The sequence below is a fragment of the Lates calcarifer genome, linkage group LG2, assembly GCF_001640805.2.
Source record: "Lates calcarifer isolate ASB-BC8 linkage group LG2, TLL_Latcal_v3, whole genome shotgun sequence".
In the NCBI taxonomy this organism is placed as follows: Eukaryota; Metazoa; Chordata; class Actinopteri; family Centropomidae; genus Lates; species Lates calcarifer.
In genome coordinates, this window is record NC_066834.1 from 4,725,696 (window position 1) to 4,743,104 (window position 17,409).

General features: G+C 41.3%; 1 protein-coding gene across 1 annotated transcript; it reads left to right on the top strand.

The window, feature by feature from the left end:
- The first annotated feature begins 1,300 nt into the window (after positions 1 to 1,300).
- Positions 1,301 to 16,733, top strand: gas6 (growth arrest-specific 6). Its single transcript, XM_018683815.2, has 15 exons — positions 1,301 to 1,864; positions 2,101 to 2,261; positions 4,781 to 4,805; positions 4,917 to 4,979; positions 7,715 to 7,837; positions 8,939 to 9,058; positions 9,904 to 10,026; positions 11,130 to 11,251; positions 11,799 to 11,917; positions 12,665 to 12,854; positions 12,957 to 13,121; positions 13,201 to 13,369; positions 13,593 to 13,732; positions 13,823 to 14,024; positions 14,535 to 16,733. Exons 1-15 carry the CDS (start codon positions 1,786 to 1,788, stop codon positions 14,687 to 14,689), a joined length of 1,956 nt encoding a protein of 651 aa, XP_018539331.1. The 5' UTR covers positions 1,301 to 1,785; the 3' UTR covers positions 14,690 to 16,733.
- The last annotated feature ends 676 nt before the right edge of the window (positions 16,734 to 17,409 follow it).

Below are 17,409 nucleotides of genomic sequence, written 5' to 3' on the forward strand. Positions count from 1 at the left end.
AATTTTAGTACATAATACATATATATCACAGTATCTTTTATTGTTACTAATTTAAGATTTCATCTTGATTTTTCACTGTGTAATGAGGAACAAAACTATCTTTACCTTGTCTGTGATAAAACCAAGCAGCTCAACACATGACATGCTGTGGCATAATGAGAACTGATATGGGCTGAACTCCTGATTTTTTCTTTCTGTTTTGCTTTTCCAGAGTTTCAGGGGAACAAAAACAGAAAGAAAAAATTAACTGACCGTAAAGTTTGGAAGTTGTGTAATAACTGCTCTGATTGTGCCACTGAGGTCAAGGAAGAATCACTCCCTAAGTAAAAGTGATGGTACTACAATGAAAAAAAAAACTATTACAAGTAAGAGTCCTGCATTCAAATTTTATTCAAGAAAAAGAATATTATTATTATTATTATTGCACTTAAGTAGAGAACTTGAGTAAAGGTTACTTGCCACCACTTCACCCTGTATCTGCAGTGGCCAGCATAACACAGACCAAAAATATTTTTTTTAAGGAAAACAACAAAATCAGAAACATTGGTTTTGTTGTTTTTGGGATGAGGGAGAGGCACAGCTGGATTATTCAACTGGGCAAAACAGGCAAATGGCCAGGTAACACAAAGGCCTCAGGTTCATTGGAAATCAACAATGACAGGTGCTCCATCTGTCTTGTAAAGGGAATCTGTGTAAAATACTCAACTGTTACAGTTTGTGTTGTGGTTGTCTATTTAAAAGTTGTGCCATATTAAACTGCTGTCCTTTTTTCTGTGTTGAGTAATTAACACACAGAAAACCATAAATCCACCACTGGACAACTGTAAGGCTGCAACCAACAATAATTTTAATTATCAATACATCTGACAGTTATTGATTATTTAATGCTTAAATAATTCAGAAAAATGTGATGCCCATTATCATTCTCTGAAGCTCTAATTAACTTATTCAAATTGGTGATTCTGTCTGACCGACAGTCAAAACCCCCAAAATGTTAGATTCATTATCATAGAAAACTGAGACACTAGCTAATATTCACATTTGAGAAGCTGGGACCAGTGAATGTTTGGTATTTTTTGTTCTTAAAAAATGACTTAAACAATTCATTTACTGTCACTTACTTCATTACAGCTCTAAATCACTGGTTGGTTTCTGGGTGTCTTCCGGGGAATAATAAAACTGTCATGTATGACAGGGGCCCAACAACAGATTTCTTGCCCCAGGGCCCCCCTTTGCAAGTTAATGCGGCCGTGGGGAGAGAGAGAGGTGTCTTGAAGGCTGCATCATTAGAAACTCCTGCCTACACTTCTCAGAGATACTCCCCCTCCTGAAGCAGGCAGTAGAGGGAGGCGTGCAGTCTTTCTCCGCAGACTGGGGATTCAGTCCGGCCAGAGAGAGGGCTAAACACGAGAGAAGAGGAGGGTCAGAGAAAATAAAGTACAGACCGCAATGGGGACGAGCTGAACCGCAGAAAAAAAGAGGACGGTCGCTCAACTTGCCTGTGTGCTGTGATATGAACGTTATGCAGGAGAAGCACACGACCGTTTAGCTTGCAACGCTCCGCGGCAGTGCAGTGATTTAACAACATCAAAAAACGTTAAACGGCCAACGGTCGGAAGTACCTGAATACCTGCAGTGTTTCGCACTAACGTTAGCCTCGGCTCGGTGCAGACAGCGGTGACATTGAGAGACGGGGGAGATACTGAGAGACTCGTGAGGGGGGAGACAGTAGAGACGGGACAGGAGAAAGTTTCTCAAGCTTGGCGCAGACACAGCGGTTAAACAATGCGGCTGACCCCGACAAAGTCCCTTTCATCGGCAGCCCTGCTGCTAATCCTTCTGGTCGTCCGCTGGTCCGACAGCAGTAAGTAAACAATTACATGCTAGGTGGCTAGCTAGCTGGCTAAGTCCCCTTTGACATTTGTGTTGTGGCTGATGATGATTTATTAACGTCATTTTAACGGTTGATATTTCGCAACCTCTCTTCAGTGTTTTCGTTTATTTGGAAGCCACATATTGCTTAACTCCTGTGTTGTTTGACCTTCTCTTGCACCTTCTAGGTTAATTAACTCAGTGCATTCTGTCTTTTTTCTTTTTTAGTTTCATTGTCTCCTCAAGAGGCGAACCAGTTTCTGAGCAGACACAGGAGAGCTAACCAGGTTTTTGAGGAGACGAAGCAGGGACACTTGGAGAGGGAGTGTGTGGAGGAGAGGTGCTCCAAAGAGGAGGCCAGAGAAGTGTTTGAAAACGACCCGGAGACTGTGAGTGTAATCAGCAAGAAGTTACTTGCGGTACCAAAACACTGCTTAAAGTTGTATTATTCAGTCAAGGTTGCATGCAGGTGTCAGCTCCCCCTCAAAAAACACACAACATCGTACCAGGCTTCCTCTCCTGAGGCACTGCAGTACCAAAAATTATGTTTTCAGATAATAAAAACATCGTTATCATGATTAGATTATGCAGTGCAACTTTTGCCACCCTGTATTTGTCATTTACCATAAGGCTGCAAGGTCGGTTGTTTACATCATGTTCATATTGACTGCAAATTGATGACTGTAATGTGACTAATGATTCATTGTCTGGGCTGCTGGTGTTCATGCTCCAATAAGTCCAGAGCACTGACAACAATCAGTGCACATAATATTCCCATGTCAAGGACTTGGCATGTTGTCTTCTCCTTTTGTTTGTTACTGTGACAGACATTGAGTCAGTGTGACTAAGCTCTAGTTTGTGAAATACAGTATCAGTGAAGACACTGCTATCCCTAGACTGTACCTAGTACGCACAGTCAGTCAGTTGTGTCTTTGATTTCATAAAAATTGGCCCCGTTTGCTGGTGGAGAGCTGCTTGGCTCAAGTTCCTGCCAAATGTGGGAAACACCTGGGTATCTTTATCCATCTCTCCTCTCATCGTCTGAATCGTTTTGTGTGTCTACATGTGCCCTCTCTGAACACATGCAAACAAACTCCTCTGATTCTGATTGGTCTCTTTGGGAGCTGATTAGCAGTTTACTGTGCATGAAGTGTGTTTCATCCAACACACTAATGCACATTGCCTCAGTAATTGGTGTACATGCTGTTTTACATTTACCAACAAACAAAATCCACGGCACCGTGTGTGCTCAGGAACATTTACTCCAGATTAGTTTCCATTCTGCAATCACAAATGCTCAGATCAGCCTTTCCATCCATGTGAATACATAAGCCTATTGAATATGTACTACATGTGCTGAATATGCAAACCAGCTCCGGAGATATAAATAACCTGATGTGTCAGAAAACGTGGAACATGGGCTATTGGGCCAAGAGGTTTATTCATTCACTGGCTGAGAGCGCAGACTTTTAAGTCTTTTAACAGACATCTGTGTGGGGTGTGTGTGTGTTTGCTACTCAGTAAGAGAAAGTTATGGTGCAGGCTCATGCTTAAATCCCTTTTAAAATGCAAAGTGTCCAGAAATATCAGCAACAAGTTCACCCTAACATTGGTGAATATTCTTGTTTTTGTCTGATTTGTGAGTCAGAGACTCAGATGAAGTTTTAACGGTACATGGAGGGAGTGTTTGTTAGCATAGCGCTGGTGATGCTGTGCTCTTTAACAGTTTTACTCTTTAAGTTTTGACATTGTGAATTGTAGCGATGAGGGAGTGAATGAGGCAATTGATGACTCAGAAATTATTCGTAAGATTAGCCAAGTGGGGAGACATGGAAGCTGAGGGAGGGGAGGATTAAAGCGAAGCAGAGCTGGGCTCTGAGGAAAAGGTAAAGTTAGGTGAAGTCCCCTGTAGCTGAGTTTGAATCAGCTGGACGCACGTCACCGGCAGAACAGCTCTTGCGTGCCTGTAGTTTTCTTCCGTGTCGTGACAGAAAGCTGCAGTCTCATTCATAGCTGCATTATTCATTGTGAAAGAGCCCGTCTCTGACTCTGCATTTTCTTCAGCTGCAGCTTTCTGGCTCTGCAGAGAGAGGGAGACTGGGGTGCTCCTGGATACTCAATGATCATCCTTGGCAACAGAAGCCATCTCCCCCAAGTTTCTGCTCTCTCATCTGAAAGACAGTCAATACAAAAGGTGTCACGGCTGAGTCATATGCTGGGCACAAGTTTTACTAATCACCCAAAACTTGCCCTATGACTTAATTAAGCGTGACTGACCTTCACAAATCAGTAATCCCATCAAATCAGGGTTATAATCAGGCTATATTTAGATATAACAGGTGCCTGGCTTTAGCAAACTTTCATCTGATTACTCATTCTTATAGGGCACATTTTTTCACCTGAGTTTGCTGCATCTGGCTCCTACTGCAGCACAAGATCTCTCAAGTCTCTGTGCCTCCAGAGCCAGTCTTTCCATCGGTACATCTCCCCAAATTTTGACCTACATGTGGAGGAATACTGCAGCCAGGAGGAGGGAGGGATGCTACAACTGTCAGGAATGCAGAGAATTCTCAGGAGGCCCCTGGCAAAGGGCCACACCCATTAGACAGAGCACGCACACACAGATTACAGAGTAATCATACTATAATCTCTGTTTTGATATAACACACATATATGGACAACTGCCACAGTCGAAAGTAATGATTGTTTTTGATTCGCTTTTTACTGCCATGAGTATGAGAACAGAGATCAGGTATAAAACGAAACCAAATCCCAGATTATGTCAAGCATTAACAGACAACCCCCCTGCCGACTAATTATAAGCATCTGTTTAGATTATAATGTTCTGTTTAGATTTTTTGTTTATACGGCTACGTAACTTTATCCCTCTCTCCTCTCCCTGATTTAGGACTACTTCTATCCCAAGTATTTAGGTAAGTTATCATTCTGACTTAAACCCTTCATCTCTGCTACATAAAAGCCAGCTTTTCTGATTATATGTTAGTAATCTCTTCATTCTAATTTCACTTCTGTTTCTTTTCTAGCCTGTGTGGACAAGTTTGGAGACTCTGAAAAGAAGAGACAGGATCTGGTCACGTGTGTCCACAGTAGGTTTTATCCCCTCTCGTCTGTCTGTCGACTTCACGTTAGGGCTTGATAGATTCTTTGAAACCCCCTTTTTTTCTTACATTTCCTTTCATCTTCTCTCTGTCTTTTCACTGTGCAAGGATTACTACATCCAGAGACAGTTGCCTAGTTGTAGTGTGGGGCTGGGCTGCACTGCAGTATCACTGCTCTGCATCACCGTCACACTCAGGCATATGCTCTCTCTAAGGGGAAAAAGAAGGAAAGATGATGAAAAGATGCTGAAATTCTATATAACTCCAGGTTAGCTTTTGCAGCGTGACACACCCTCCTGACTGTGACTTTGAAGTAGCCTGAGTGTCCTATAAGTGCGTGAGCCCAGGTATCTATGAGTAACATTGCAGCACAGTGATGCTGCACATTGGTGAATGAGTAACACACCCCTCCAGTCGTCACACACTCACTCACTCTCTCTCTCTGGGTGGCTGCAGCAGCTCCTTCGTGAGCTGGCTCAGCGGAGGAGTGACGTGAAAAAAAAAGTCTGACGCGAGTGGAGCACAGGATTTCTGCTGCATCAGGATACCAGAGACCCGGACCAACCCGGCTTCACTGCTATTGGTTGAGGAACCGCGGGGGTGGTGGGAGGGGAGGGTGGGGGGGTTCCATGACTCAGCTGCAGCATCGTAGCACTTAAAGACACCCCAGTTTTTTTCCTTCTCCTTTTTTATCTGTCAGCACACCATCTCTCTCTCTCTCTCTCTCTCTCTCGCTCTCGCTCTCTCTCTCTCTCTCTCTCTTACCACCTCCCTATCTATCTCCATCTCTCTCTTGCTGAAAATCTCTGCCCATCTGTCCCCTGCCTCAGTGCAGTCTCCTGGTGGGTGGTATACCAGTATCAAAGCAGATCATGGCATCCCACTAATTCCATTTATGTAATATTGCAGATACATTATGGAAAGCTAAAGTTGACTTCATTGTAAGCACAGCAGGCAGAGTTTATTTTCCCACACCTTCCTGCTTCTGTTCCCTTTTTTCCTGCAGTTTGCAGACTCAAGTGTTTTCTGAATTGCTCTGCAGAAAAATTGAATCATTAAAAACATGTTTTCCATTTCTCTAAAATTTACTGTATGTGACATAAATTGTTGCTGCTCTGTAAACTTTAAAGGGTTATCCAAATAGTTGTTTTGGAAGCCCCCAATGTGTGCTTTATTAAATGGAATTAAATTTTGATGTGCTGTTAAGGGACCTCTTAGATTTTAAGTAGAGGAAACAAGTGAGGCTCCTGCAGTTACTCCTGCTCTAGGATGGACCCTAGTATATCACTAACCAGGAGCCTGGGCTGATATGGGTCACATTTATTTAAGGACTCCACTTTTTGGGTAGGGATGCAATATGTATATCAAAGTATGGACTGATACTGGACCTGAAATGATTAATCATTTAGTTTAATCAACATCAATTGACAATTAATTGTTTCATTTTTGAAGCAAAAAGTTTTTGTTTTTAATAAAACATTTCAAACAGTTTTACCCTCATTTTTAAAGCAGCTGAATCCTACTATCTAAACTTTTGTAAACAGAAAAGTCAATTTAATCATCACGTTTTTACAAATGTACAAAAAGTGAGATGACATAGTCAAACTTTACAAGTAATCGACACAGTTCAGTTAACAACAGCCTAAGAGTGCACAAATGCACTAAATAAATAATCCTCAAGTAAGTGTGCCATTCCAGGTTTACCGAAGGTAATTACTGCCTGATATAATACAATGACTCATACATTATGAAAATACAACCCAATGATGCAACTTAAATGTTTTCCAGCGCTGTAGTTTTTCTGAGAATTTACAGTCAGCTCTCTTTCAGATTGCTGGTAATGAATGTGACGAATTACTGGGCTCATCCCTTCACTGGAAGACATGCGTTAATTTGATGTTTTAAATGTCTTCATTCATGTTACTGTTAATGGTCTACGTTCAGTATCTTTTGTGCTTTCTAGATGAAATGGGTAAGTATCCATTTATTTGTTGTGGGTATCCACAGGCACTTAAAATTTAACTAATTCAGCTTTACACATCTGGAGCTTGTTCCTTATCCTAATCTAGCACCCACATGTAGTTTAGATTTATTGTCATGGAGACTCTGCTTTACATAAGCGCAACCTTTGACTTGTAGTACGGCATTGTGCCATTATCACCCAAAGAAAAATGGCTTGATTTTAGAGTTGCACCTTTGTGCTTCATAAGTTAACTTATCTCTTTCTCTTGCTCCCCTCATTTTCCCCAGGCACTGTCCTTTTCTGTCTCTCTGAACTCCAGCTAACATGCCCAGACTTGTCAAGCACTCCAAGTCCTCTGCTAGGAAAAGGAAACTGTAGTGGGAGAGAAAAGATTTACACATGCTCACTTACACTAGTTTGGAGTCAAAGAGAGAGCTCAAGCAAAAATATTTAATAGAAAAACAGGACAAACAGAAATGAACAGATTGTTGAATGTAATCCAAATATCCATTTGATCTCGTTTCTTGAGAGCTAGAGGACAGGTATGCTGGGAAGGACCGAATTAGGGCATCTCCGGCAGGAGAGCTTAGCCAGCATTAGGCTATTTATATTGAACTCCTGATATGCAGAACATAAGAGATGTCCTTCCTGTGTCTGGTATCACTATACAGTTACACTCACTGACTACATCCGACTTGTACAGACTCCATAACACTTTATTCTCTGCTCCTGTCTGTCTCTGTTTTTCTCACACTTGAAGATATTCCAGACCAGTGCTCCCCCTCTCCCTGTAATGCCAGAGGTACGGTGCGCTGTGAGGACAAAAAGGGCGACTTCCTGTGTCACTGTTTTACAGGCTGGACAGGAGCCAGGTGTGAGAAAGGTATTGTCATCATTGTGGAAAGTGAGAGAGAACTGTATATTTGGACACCGTGTGCTAGAGCTCAGCAGAGGTTGAATTTTTGCACCGTCATTTAGTGTCACATCCTGAGTCTCTGGACAGATGTCATCACTGTGACCTTGGTTCTGACAGCCAACCCCTGTCCCATCCAGTGATGGAAAGATCTGGCTCTGCATCACTTTTATTAGTCCCATATTTGTCAGATAATTTTTGTTTGTCAGTGTTTCTCATCACTGTGCATCTTGTCAGCTGGAATTAATTTGACCTTGCAAAATTATTTTTGTTTTACTTTTATCTTACAATTGCGACAGTTATTGTTGACATGCATTTTTAATATCCAACTGCTGCTGCTGCTGCTGTTATTAATGATGTGTGAATGTCAGGTCAATATGAGCAGTATGTACGGGAACTGCAGTCACAGAGTCCACAACAGGAATCCACAAGTCTCTTTAGAGGTCAAAGCTTGTTACTGTGTACAGATATGTGGAGAGACTGCATCTCCAGTGAAAAAAAAGTGAAAGTAAGAGCAAGGATTCCACTTTTAGAGAGGAAGTTTAACAAATATTAAGTGTATAAGCAGAACTGGAATAATTTATACACACACACACTGTGAGGGAGAGAGAAACATGTTTCTCTGATTTATGGCACAGCCATCATTCCACACATTTCCACTGTGACTCATCCTGCCACCTTACTGCGAGAGGAAACCAAAACAGATTCAGTTTGACTTGGTCTGAGCCTTTTCCACTTGACAACCGCACTCCTCCTAAACACTCAGCTGCAACACTCAGCCACAATGACATAGTGTGTCAGTTATTTGTAAGGCGTTTAACAAAGTACAAATTCAAAGTTAAGTTAAGTTAAATTTAAGTGAGCTTTTCAAACTATATCAAACTGACAATCCACGCCATACACTCCTATTCAGAATCTCGCAATTTAACTTTCACAATTGTTACGTTAAATACAACTAATATGAAGCACTATGGGAAGTCTTAACATGGGCCTAACAACCTAATGCTGTACACAGCCCATGATGATGTTTTTCCTGCGCTCATGTTGACTGTACTACCATCCTGTTTGCAGATGTCGATGAGTGCAGCAAGAGAAACGGAGGGTGTGATCATGAGTGCAACAACACTATGGGCAGTTACCGCTGCTCCTGTCACCAAGGCTACATGTTGGTAGGACGCCAGATGTGTAATGGTAAGCTACAAACCATAGATGCACATTGTCCAACAACTGTACTCATGTCAATACTGTGACTGCAAATAACAGTGTTTGACTGTTTCACTCAGTCTGCATTTTGAATCCACTTCAAACTGTGAATAAATTATTTTAGTTGTTCAGCTGTTGAATAAATATTTTTAATGAGTTTACAAGGATTTTTGAATGTGAGAGGTTTTGTGGTTGAGGTCTCTGTAGTAATCCAGTTGGCTGTGTTGTTCTGTCTTGTGATGTAATTATCATTGTAAAGACCATAAAGAATACATTTGTTTGTTAATAAATGAGGCAAAAACATCACAAACACATACTGAGCAAACACCATAGTTTATTTAAAGTTCCTACAAATAAGAAAAATGTGCATAAAATTAGGAGGAAGACATTTTGAAATTTCACAGCTCCTGGTACAGCCTTTAAACATCATGTCTTCGGTGTAAATATTTATTTCAGTCTGAAGCGTGACGTAGGTTCAGCCAAGTGCTGGAGCAAGCAGGTACTGTATGTATTTTATATACTGCAGGATGTGGAAAAACTGTGTGGAACAATCAACCTCTTGATCTGATTTTGAAGCTGTTTTTGGGTAAATTTAGTATTGGTGTAAATGTGATTCAAGTGGTTAATTAACCAGGACCAGAATTTACCAGCATCTGCCTGGTGGCTGGTTTTAATTTCCCACTTCTCAAATGAATCCAGTTCCAAGTGGCTGGTGTCTAATGAGGAAACCTCCTCAGATCATGTCCTTCCAGCTGTGGAGCTGGTCTTCTCTGTATTATTGAATTGCCACCAGTCTTTGATCTGTCCAGCTGACCAAATTTTTTGTCTTTCAGATGTGAATGAGTGCGAGGATGCAGGTGTGTGTGGAACAGCACGATGTGAGAATAAGGACGGCAGCTATGACTGCTTGTGTGATACTGGCTATGTCTATGACAATGAAACCAAGAGCTGTGTTGGTGAGTGTGTACATACACACACACACCGTAAAAGAGACACACACACCGTAAAAGAGACACACACACACACACACACACATAGTTTAATGAGAAGTGACTGGGAGTAGCTTCAACCTCAGCAGGACATATTGCAGCTGTGTTGTGGGGTCAGGAAAGGAATGCAAGGACATTTGGTATAAGTAGGTAACAGGTCACTGTCCTCTGATGTTCAGTCTGTCTCCATGCCTTTAGAAAAGATTATTTCAGCAGTAAAATACACAGACTGACCTTGTTATTCACCGTTGTTTGCTATGTTATGTTATTGCCAAAACAGAAGGGGAGAAGCTAAATTGCTGTTGCCAGAACTTACAAATACAGAAGACATACCATAGGTTTACAGGGCAGAGAGGTGTTTGTCATCTTAAACACACATATCATGCTTTACACATTCAATAACCTGACTGCTATCTGTGCAATCACACAAAATCCTCACATAGCCTACAAGCTCAATGACTGTAATTAAGAGCTCAAAATATAAAAATCTGATTGTATATATGTCAAACAGCTTATATCTTTAATATTCAACAGACACTTAAATACACACAGGTTTTTCAGTGATTAAGCCAATAAAAATGTTGTTTTGTTATTTAATAAGATAAAACACAGTAAGATAAAATCAGATCTATTGGAAATGTGGGAAAAGACTTACATCTAAGTCATTAATCACTGTTTTGTTCTTCCGTGGAAACCAGACTTTTCATAACCTCAGTGTCGCTCCTCAGAGAATTAACATTTATTACCGCCAACCTCCTCATGGCCATGTAAGGTTATATATGGAGCGGGGAAATACAGCTCGGTCAGCGTCAAAGACCACTCGACTCGAGTGTTGTTTGCATTCCCTGATATGTTGACAGGAAAGAAATCAGATGTTTTTTTTTTCATACATTCTTGAGGAACTGATGTTTTTTTGATCTTTCAAAGTTCATGTTTTGACTAATTCCACCACTGATATGACTTTGATAAATTCATGAACTGTCTGCTTCTCTGTAACCCTTTACACCCCTGTCGTCACTTTCATCTCTTCTTCTCTTTAATTCCCTCAACCTGCTCTGTTGCTCTGTCAGATGTGGACGAGTGTCTGGCAGGTGTTTGTGCAGAGGAGTGTCTGAACACTCCAGGGAGTTTCCGTTGCTTCTGTGATGGTCGTCAGGGCATGAAGCTGGGCCAGGACCTCAGGAGCTGTAAGGTGAAATACATCAACTGTCACATGTTAACCAGCTGTTTCAGATTTTGCCGTCTGCTGCTGTTATAAAATGTGAACTAAGAACAACTTTCATAGTCTGTTCATCATTTTGGACAGGATATCTCTGGTTCTTGAAAAATCTTTACAAGCACCACAGTAGCTCAGAAGTGCATCGTCATGATGGGTAAAGGTCTATTTTGGTGAAAACTTGTGTGAATTAATGATTTTTTATCGCTTAATCCATCTATTCATTTTCTGTTGCTAGTCTGGGACCAGGTCCCTTCGATTTAATTGACCATTTGACTAATAATTATTAGAATATATTGCTGAGAAGTACTGAAAAAGGTGACATAATAATGAATCATTCTAGTTCATACCAGTACGTGCATCAAACCGGTATTAAATTGGGTTCTTACATACAACATAGATTAAAAAACCCTGCAGAAACTCTGCAGTATGAGTCGGTCTGCAGTTTGTATACTGTCCTGATTCTCATGAGGTGGCAACATACGTTATCTCCAGGTTGTTGTTTGTCTGTTTTCTCCTCTAGCCAATAACTCCCTGCTTGTCACCGTCTCTGAAGAGGAACTCTCGTTCTCTTTACCTGGGACGCATGTTTAGTGGCGTGCCAGTGGTGAGACTGCGTTTCCGCAGGAGGATTCAAACTGGGTGAGAAGATATATATTGCTGTCTTTGATGCTCAGCTCTTTCAACGGTCATCTCCTGACAAATATGTCGTACCTCCTCTACATTTATACCATAGTTTCACTGAGTAGAAAGACAGTGAACCTTCCTTAATTTAACTTAAAGATCAGCAGAGTTGTGAATAGTGTACAATTTTTTATTTAATTAACAGTGTAACTTGTTTGGAAGGTTGAAGTATACTCTGGCAACAAATCATCCCAGTGGGAGGGAAAACACTGAACTTGAAACACATTCTCGACCCATCTGCACGTTTGTTGACTTTGAAATGTATTGGAAGATAAAATAATTCACTTTTTACAAGCAACAAGCTTCTGCATAACTTTTTTATGGGACTTTTTTTCCCACCTACTTACTGCTACTGCTTCAGGCAAATCCCGTTTCAGGTTCAGTTTCTATTATTGTTTTTCATGAGAGCGTTTTGTAGTACAGTGAGAGCGCGTTGAACAGTTCATCAGTGTAAGTCATACCCTTATAATACATTGGTTAGAGGTCATAAAGGTAAGCTTGTTTTTTTACTGCACATAGTCCTAAAAATAATTTCTGTTATTACCAGCCACTCCATCAGAGTGAGTAGCAGATAAAATTATTTTGATAACTAAAAGGAATTTCTTGTTTCTCATCCTCCATCTCTTTTCCTCTTCCCTTTATTATTTTAACTCACTTGTTCAAACACACATGCTCGTACCCTTCCATACCTGCTCCCCACCTCAGCTTTTCAGCAGAATTTGACTTCCGCACTTTCGATCCCGAGGGGGTGATCTTCTTTGCTGGAGGTCATCTAAACAGCTCTTGGATTGTGCTCGCAATGCATCATGGGAAGCTGGAGCTGCAGCTGAAGTACGGCACAGTCAGCAGGGTCACCAGCAGCGGACCCATTGTCAGCGACGGCCAGTGGAGGAAGGTCAGTGGTTTCTGTCAGAGGTCATCACAGAAAGTAATACACTGTCTGCAGTAGCTTCATTAGCTGATTGAAAGCTTCTCGAATGTCTTATTTTCTTGTTAGATCTCTGTGGAGGAGCAGGGCCGGAGTCTAGTGATTAAGATTGACAGGGAGGCCGTCATGAAGATCGCAGTGAACGGTGATCTGTTTACACTGAAGAAAGGCATGCATGAACTCAACCTCACCGTAGGAGGTGTCCCTTTCAGAGAGGACGGCCTCGTCAATCAGGTGTTGATTTGCTCGTGCTTGTGTATTCTCCTGAACAATGAACCCCGAGGAGATGTTGTTTACACATTTTATTTTGTAGGTGAACCCCCGTCTGGATGGCTGTATGAAGGAGTGGCGGTGGCTGACGGGGGAAGACACCTCCATACAAGAAACCATTCGGTCCAATGACAACATGCAGTGTTTCAGCACAGAGGATCCTGGAGCATATTACCCCGGCACAGGCTTCGCTCTTTTCAACATTAGCTATGGTACAGTGTGTGTGCATGTGTGTGTTACGCATAGCATTTCGGGATCTTGCATAACTGAGCCAAATTGCTTCTTCCTGAAGCAGTTAGCCAATGTTTAATTTGTTTGGATGGCTGTGAGTTGGCTTCCATCATCGACTACACTTTTGTCAACAGTTTGCCTAATTCTTGTTTGTCGATGAAGTTCATGACTCACTGTTCTTTCTCCCTCTTATCCTCACATCAGAATCACAGAACCTGAGCGTCCGGTTGACCCTGCGTCCAGTTTCTGCTATCGGAGTGCTGTTTGCACTGGTTCACCAGGACAGAGTCCCTCTCTCCATCACTCTGGCTGATTATCATCCCGGCATTGATGAATGGCGAGATGTGAGCGCTTTTAAAAGCTGTCTATCTGTGTGTAATCAGTTTGTTACCCTACGTTTGATTTAAAAACTGACCTTTTGTGTGTGTCCTCAGTTTGTTCTGGTATCTGTAGGTGACACCATCATTGCCAGCTCTCCCGCTCCACTGTGTGATGGTGAGAGTCATGAAATCCAGGTGATGATCTCAGGAAACCAAACCCTGCTGCTGGTCGATGGTCAGTCTGGACGAAGTGAAGATGCAGAAGTTCCTACTAACCTCCTGTCTCAGTCCAGCACCTTCATAGGAGGCCTCCCTGGTGAGGACACACATGTTTATATGCACATTTTGCGGGATGTTATTCTGCTCAGTCTCTAAACGCTCTCAGTCACAGCTTCCTCTGCTCTGTGCTTGACTGGTGTGCAGTCATCTAACATCTGACACGTGTCAACAATAAATTACCTCACCCAGTGGATGATGAGAAGGGGATATTATGCAAATTTCCTACCATTTACCATTTATGAGTGGCTGACTTTGTTTACTGACTTGTGGCTGAGTAAATAATTTGGCCATAAACAGCTCCAACATTCCCCAAACTGGAAAGAAAAACACAAGAAGTTTTTTTTCACAAATTGTTAAACAATGCCATGATGAGAATAGTCATGTGAATTTGATTAAAGATCCAAGTGTTGGTTAAAGTGTTTGCTGAGTCTGATAAATTCAGCACTGAGTAATACTGTTTGCATACTCGTGGTTAGGTCACAGTCAGGGCACCTACACAGTCCATCATCTTCTGTTGGTTCACATGCTGTCATTTCTTCCCCCACAGACGATGTTCCTCTGGTGTCCACGCTGGTGTCAGCGCCCTACAGCGGCTGTATGGAGGTCAGTGTGAATGGACAGTCTCTGGACTTGGACCAGGCCATCCATAAACACAATGACATCCGCTCACACTCCTGCCCCCTGCTGGACTCTCACCAGTGACCAGCGTTTCAGTCTGCCAAAACTGATCCATAAGCAGCTGATTGAGGCAATGGGAATGATTTCCAATATATTTATAAAAGCTTTGACCAGTGGGGAAATGTTTTTAGATTGGAATGTGTTTAAAAAAAAAAAAAAAGAAACAGACCAGGTATTGTGGTGCAGGTGGAGCGTTAGCCCAGGATCACCCTGTCCTTTTACTGTGATGACACTGCTGCCTAGAGATGTGTGTAGGGATTTTCACAGTGTTGTATTTCAGTAGGTTAGTTAGTCAGCCAGTGGGCAACATCCCCTGTACTAGGCAGAAGATATGGGAATAAATGCTGCACAACATTGCCTCAAACACTGCCCATGTATCACAGCCTTGTAAGCCCACAAGAACACATAGGGCCTTATCCGGATTTATATTAAATGGCTGGTCCTGGGTCGGCATGCTACGCCTGGCATCCTGTGCTTAAATGCAGATCTGACTGGAACTTTGTAGGCAGAGTGACTCTTCACTGCAGCAACTCAGCTGATAGAGCTGTGGTCATGTTGCTTACATCCAGTTCACCTGAGTCCCACGTTCACAAAGCTTGAAATTATCAAGTGTTAATATAGAATCCAATGAAATGGGAAAAAAAATGGGGACCAGATAAATAGTCCTACATCAGGCAAGAAAATGTGCAAACAGGTGCTCAGATCTTCATGGTGTATAACGATTTAAGGGTTGACGGGGGACTAAATCAATATTATTTGCCCTGAATGAGCTGAATCCCCTCCATCACCGCAGCATGGAGGCGTGGTATTAGGCACAACTTTGTGTTCTGTAGTAAACCTTGCACATTGTTGCAGGTAGAAATGGACTGCGGTGTAAAGCCATTTTCTTGATTTACGCTTGATTGAAGCAGCACTCCATGTCTGCCTGCAACCTTAAAAATCTACCATGTGCCTACAAAGAACAACCAACCCCAACTTCTCAACAGCTTCCCTCTAAACAGGTGAACCATTTTACAAAGGTGCAGTACTGTAACACACAAACAGAGCTAACGCTTTTCTTGCTGAAATATACTTATTGCAGTTAATACACTATGCATTTCCACCTGTGCATTTTGGAGTATTATGGTCTGTTAAAGGACTGCCTAACACCCTGATTCTCAATAATCCTCAATCTAACATCGTCACAAAGGCCCCTTCTTTCCCTCAGAGTCACCCACTAACAGTGAATACCTGCCATATACAATATGAGGATAATCGATTAGTCACAGAAGCACAGGGAGACAGGAAGGGGCCCACTCCATGAAGGAGAGAGAGAGCACTGCATCAATCGCACCACACAAGCTACTGAGAGTAAAAAGAGTGCGCTGTAAAATACTGAATATGTAAATAATGTGACTGTACAATGCTTTATAGAAGACAGAAAACAAACACTACCTTATGCTCACCAATGTTTTCTGCACATTTAAGTTGATCCAAAGTGAAACACTTATCAGAGTCTCTTAATTCATCTGCTTCCTAAAAAAATAAGTCTTGAGTGACAAATCCATTTTCTTGAAATGGGAATTGGGATACTGAGAGCAATAGCCAGGACAGTACTGTAAATCTGTAGGGACTCAGTTTTTCATTTCACTTCATAGGTGCTGAGCAAATCAAAACACACACACACACAAAAGAAAAAAAAAAGAATGTTGGAGGAGCATTGTGATTGAGAATGCCAAAAGGGCTCCAGTGTTATTTTACTTCCCTCTGTAATGTTTCATTTTCTAGTTTTCTGATGAATGAATGCCAGAATATAGAGCTTGATGTGTTATTTTTTTGTTTTGTTTTTTATCATGTGTTGTATATTGAACTTCTCTTTAGTTTTTATTTTTCACTTTAACTGCCAGTATGTGTACAATGCTGAGAGAAGTCTGCCTTTTGAGTTTTAACTTCCCTCAACAGTGAAAATCCTATTTAAAAACAAAAATAAAAGCAGTTGTATGAACATCATAGAGTAAAATTGTATTTTCAAAACATGCATTTGTATGCTGTGTGGTTATGTTAAAGATAAACTTTTCATGTCCTGCTACATGTGTGACACGTTGTTATTATCTACAATATTAACTCATGGTCTACTTACTCTACTGTAATGTTGTAAAACACTATAATGTTAATCTGACAAGTACTGTAGTGGTAGTGCTCCGGCATCTTCAGCACTACAAAGCAGGCGTCTTATCAGTCTGAGATGTTTAATCAGATGGTCATCAGATATACAATATACGTATTTATTGTAGTAACCCCATAGAGTTGAGCAAGACTTGTTTTATTGGTTATGAATTCAGTTTTGCTTCAAGGTGAAACAATACAGCAAAAACACATAATAAACGTATCTGGTGATAATTTTAAATGAATACATTTAAAAGGTTAAGATAAACATTTTTAGGAAATTTGTGTTCTTGCCAAAAGATGTTAAGACTGATACCACTCACAAATCAGTACTAACCCTAACCCTAAAGATTTTTACTAACCCTAAACCTTTTACTAACCCTAACCCTAACCCTAAACCATTTTACTAACCGTAACCCTAAACCATTTTACTAACCCTAACCCTAACCCTAAAGATTTTTACTAACCCTAACCCTAACCCTAAACCATTTTACTAACCCTAACCCTAAAGATTTTTACTAACCCTAACCCTAACCCTAAAGATTTTTACTAACCCTAACCCTTTTTACTAACCCTAACCCTAACCCTAAACCATTTTA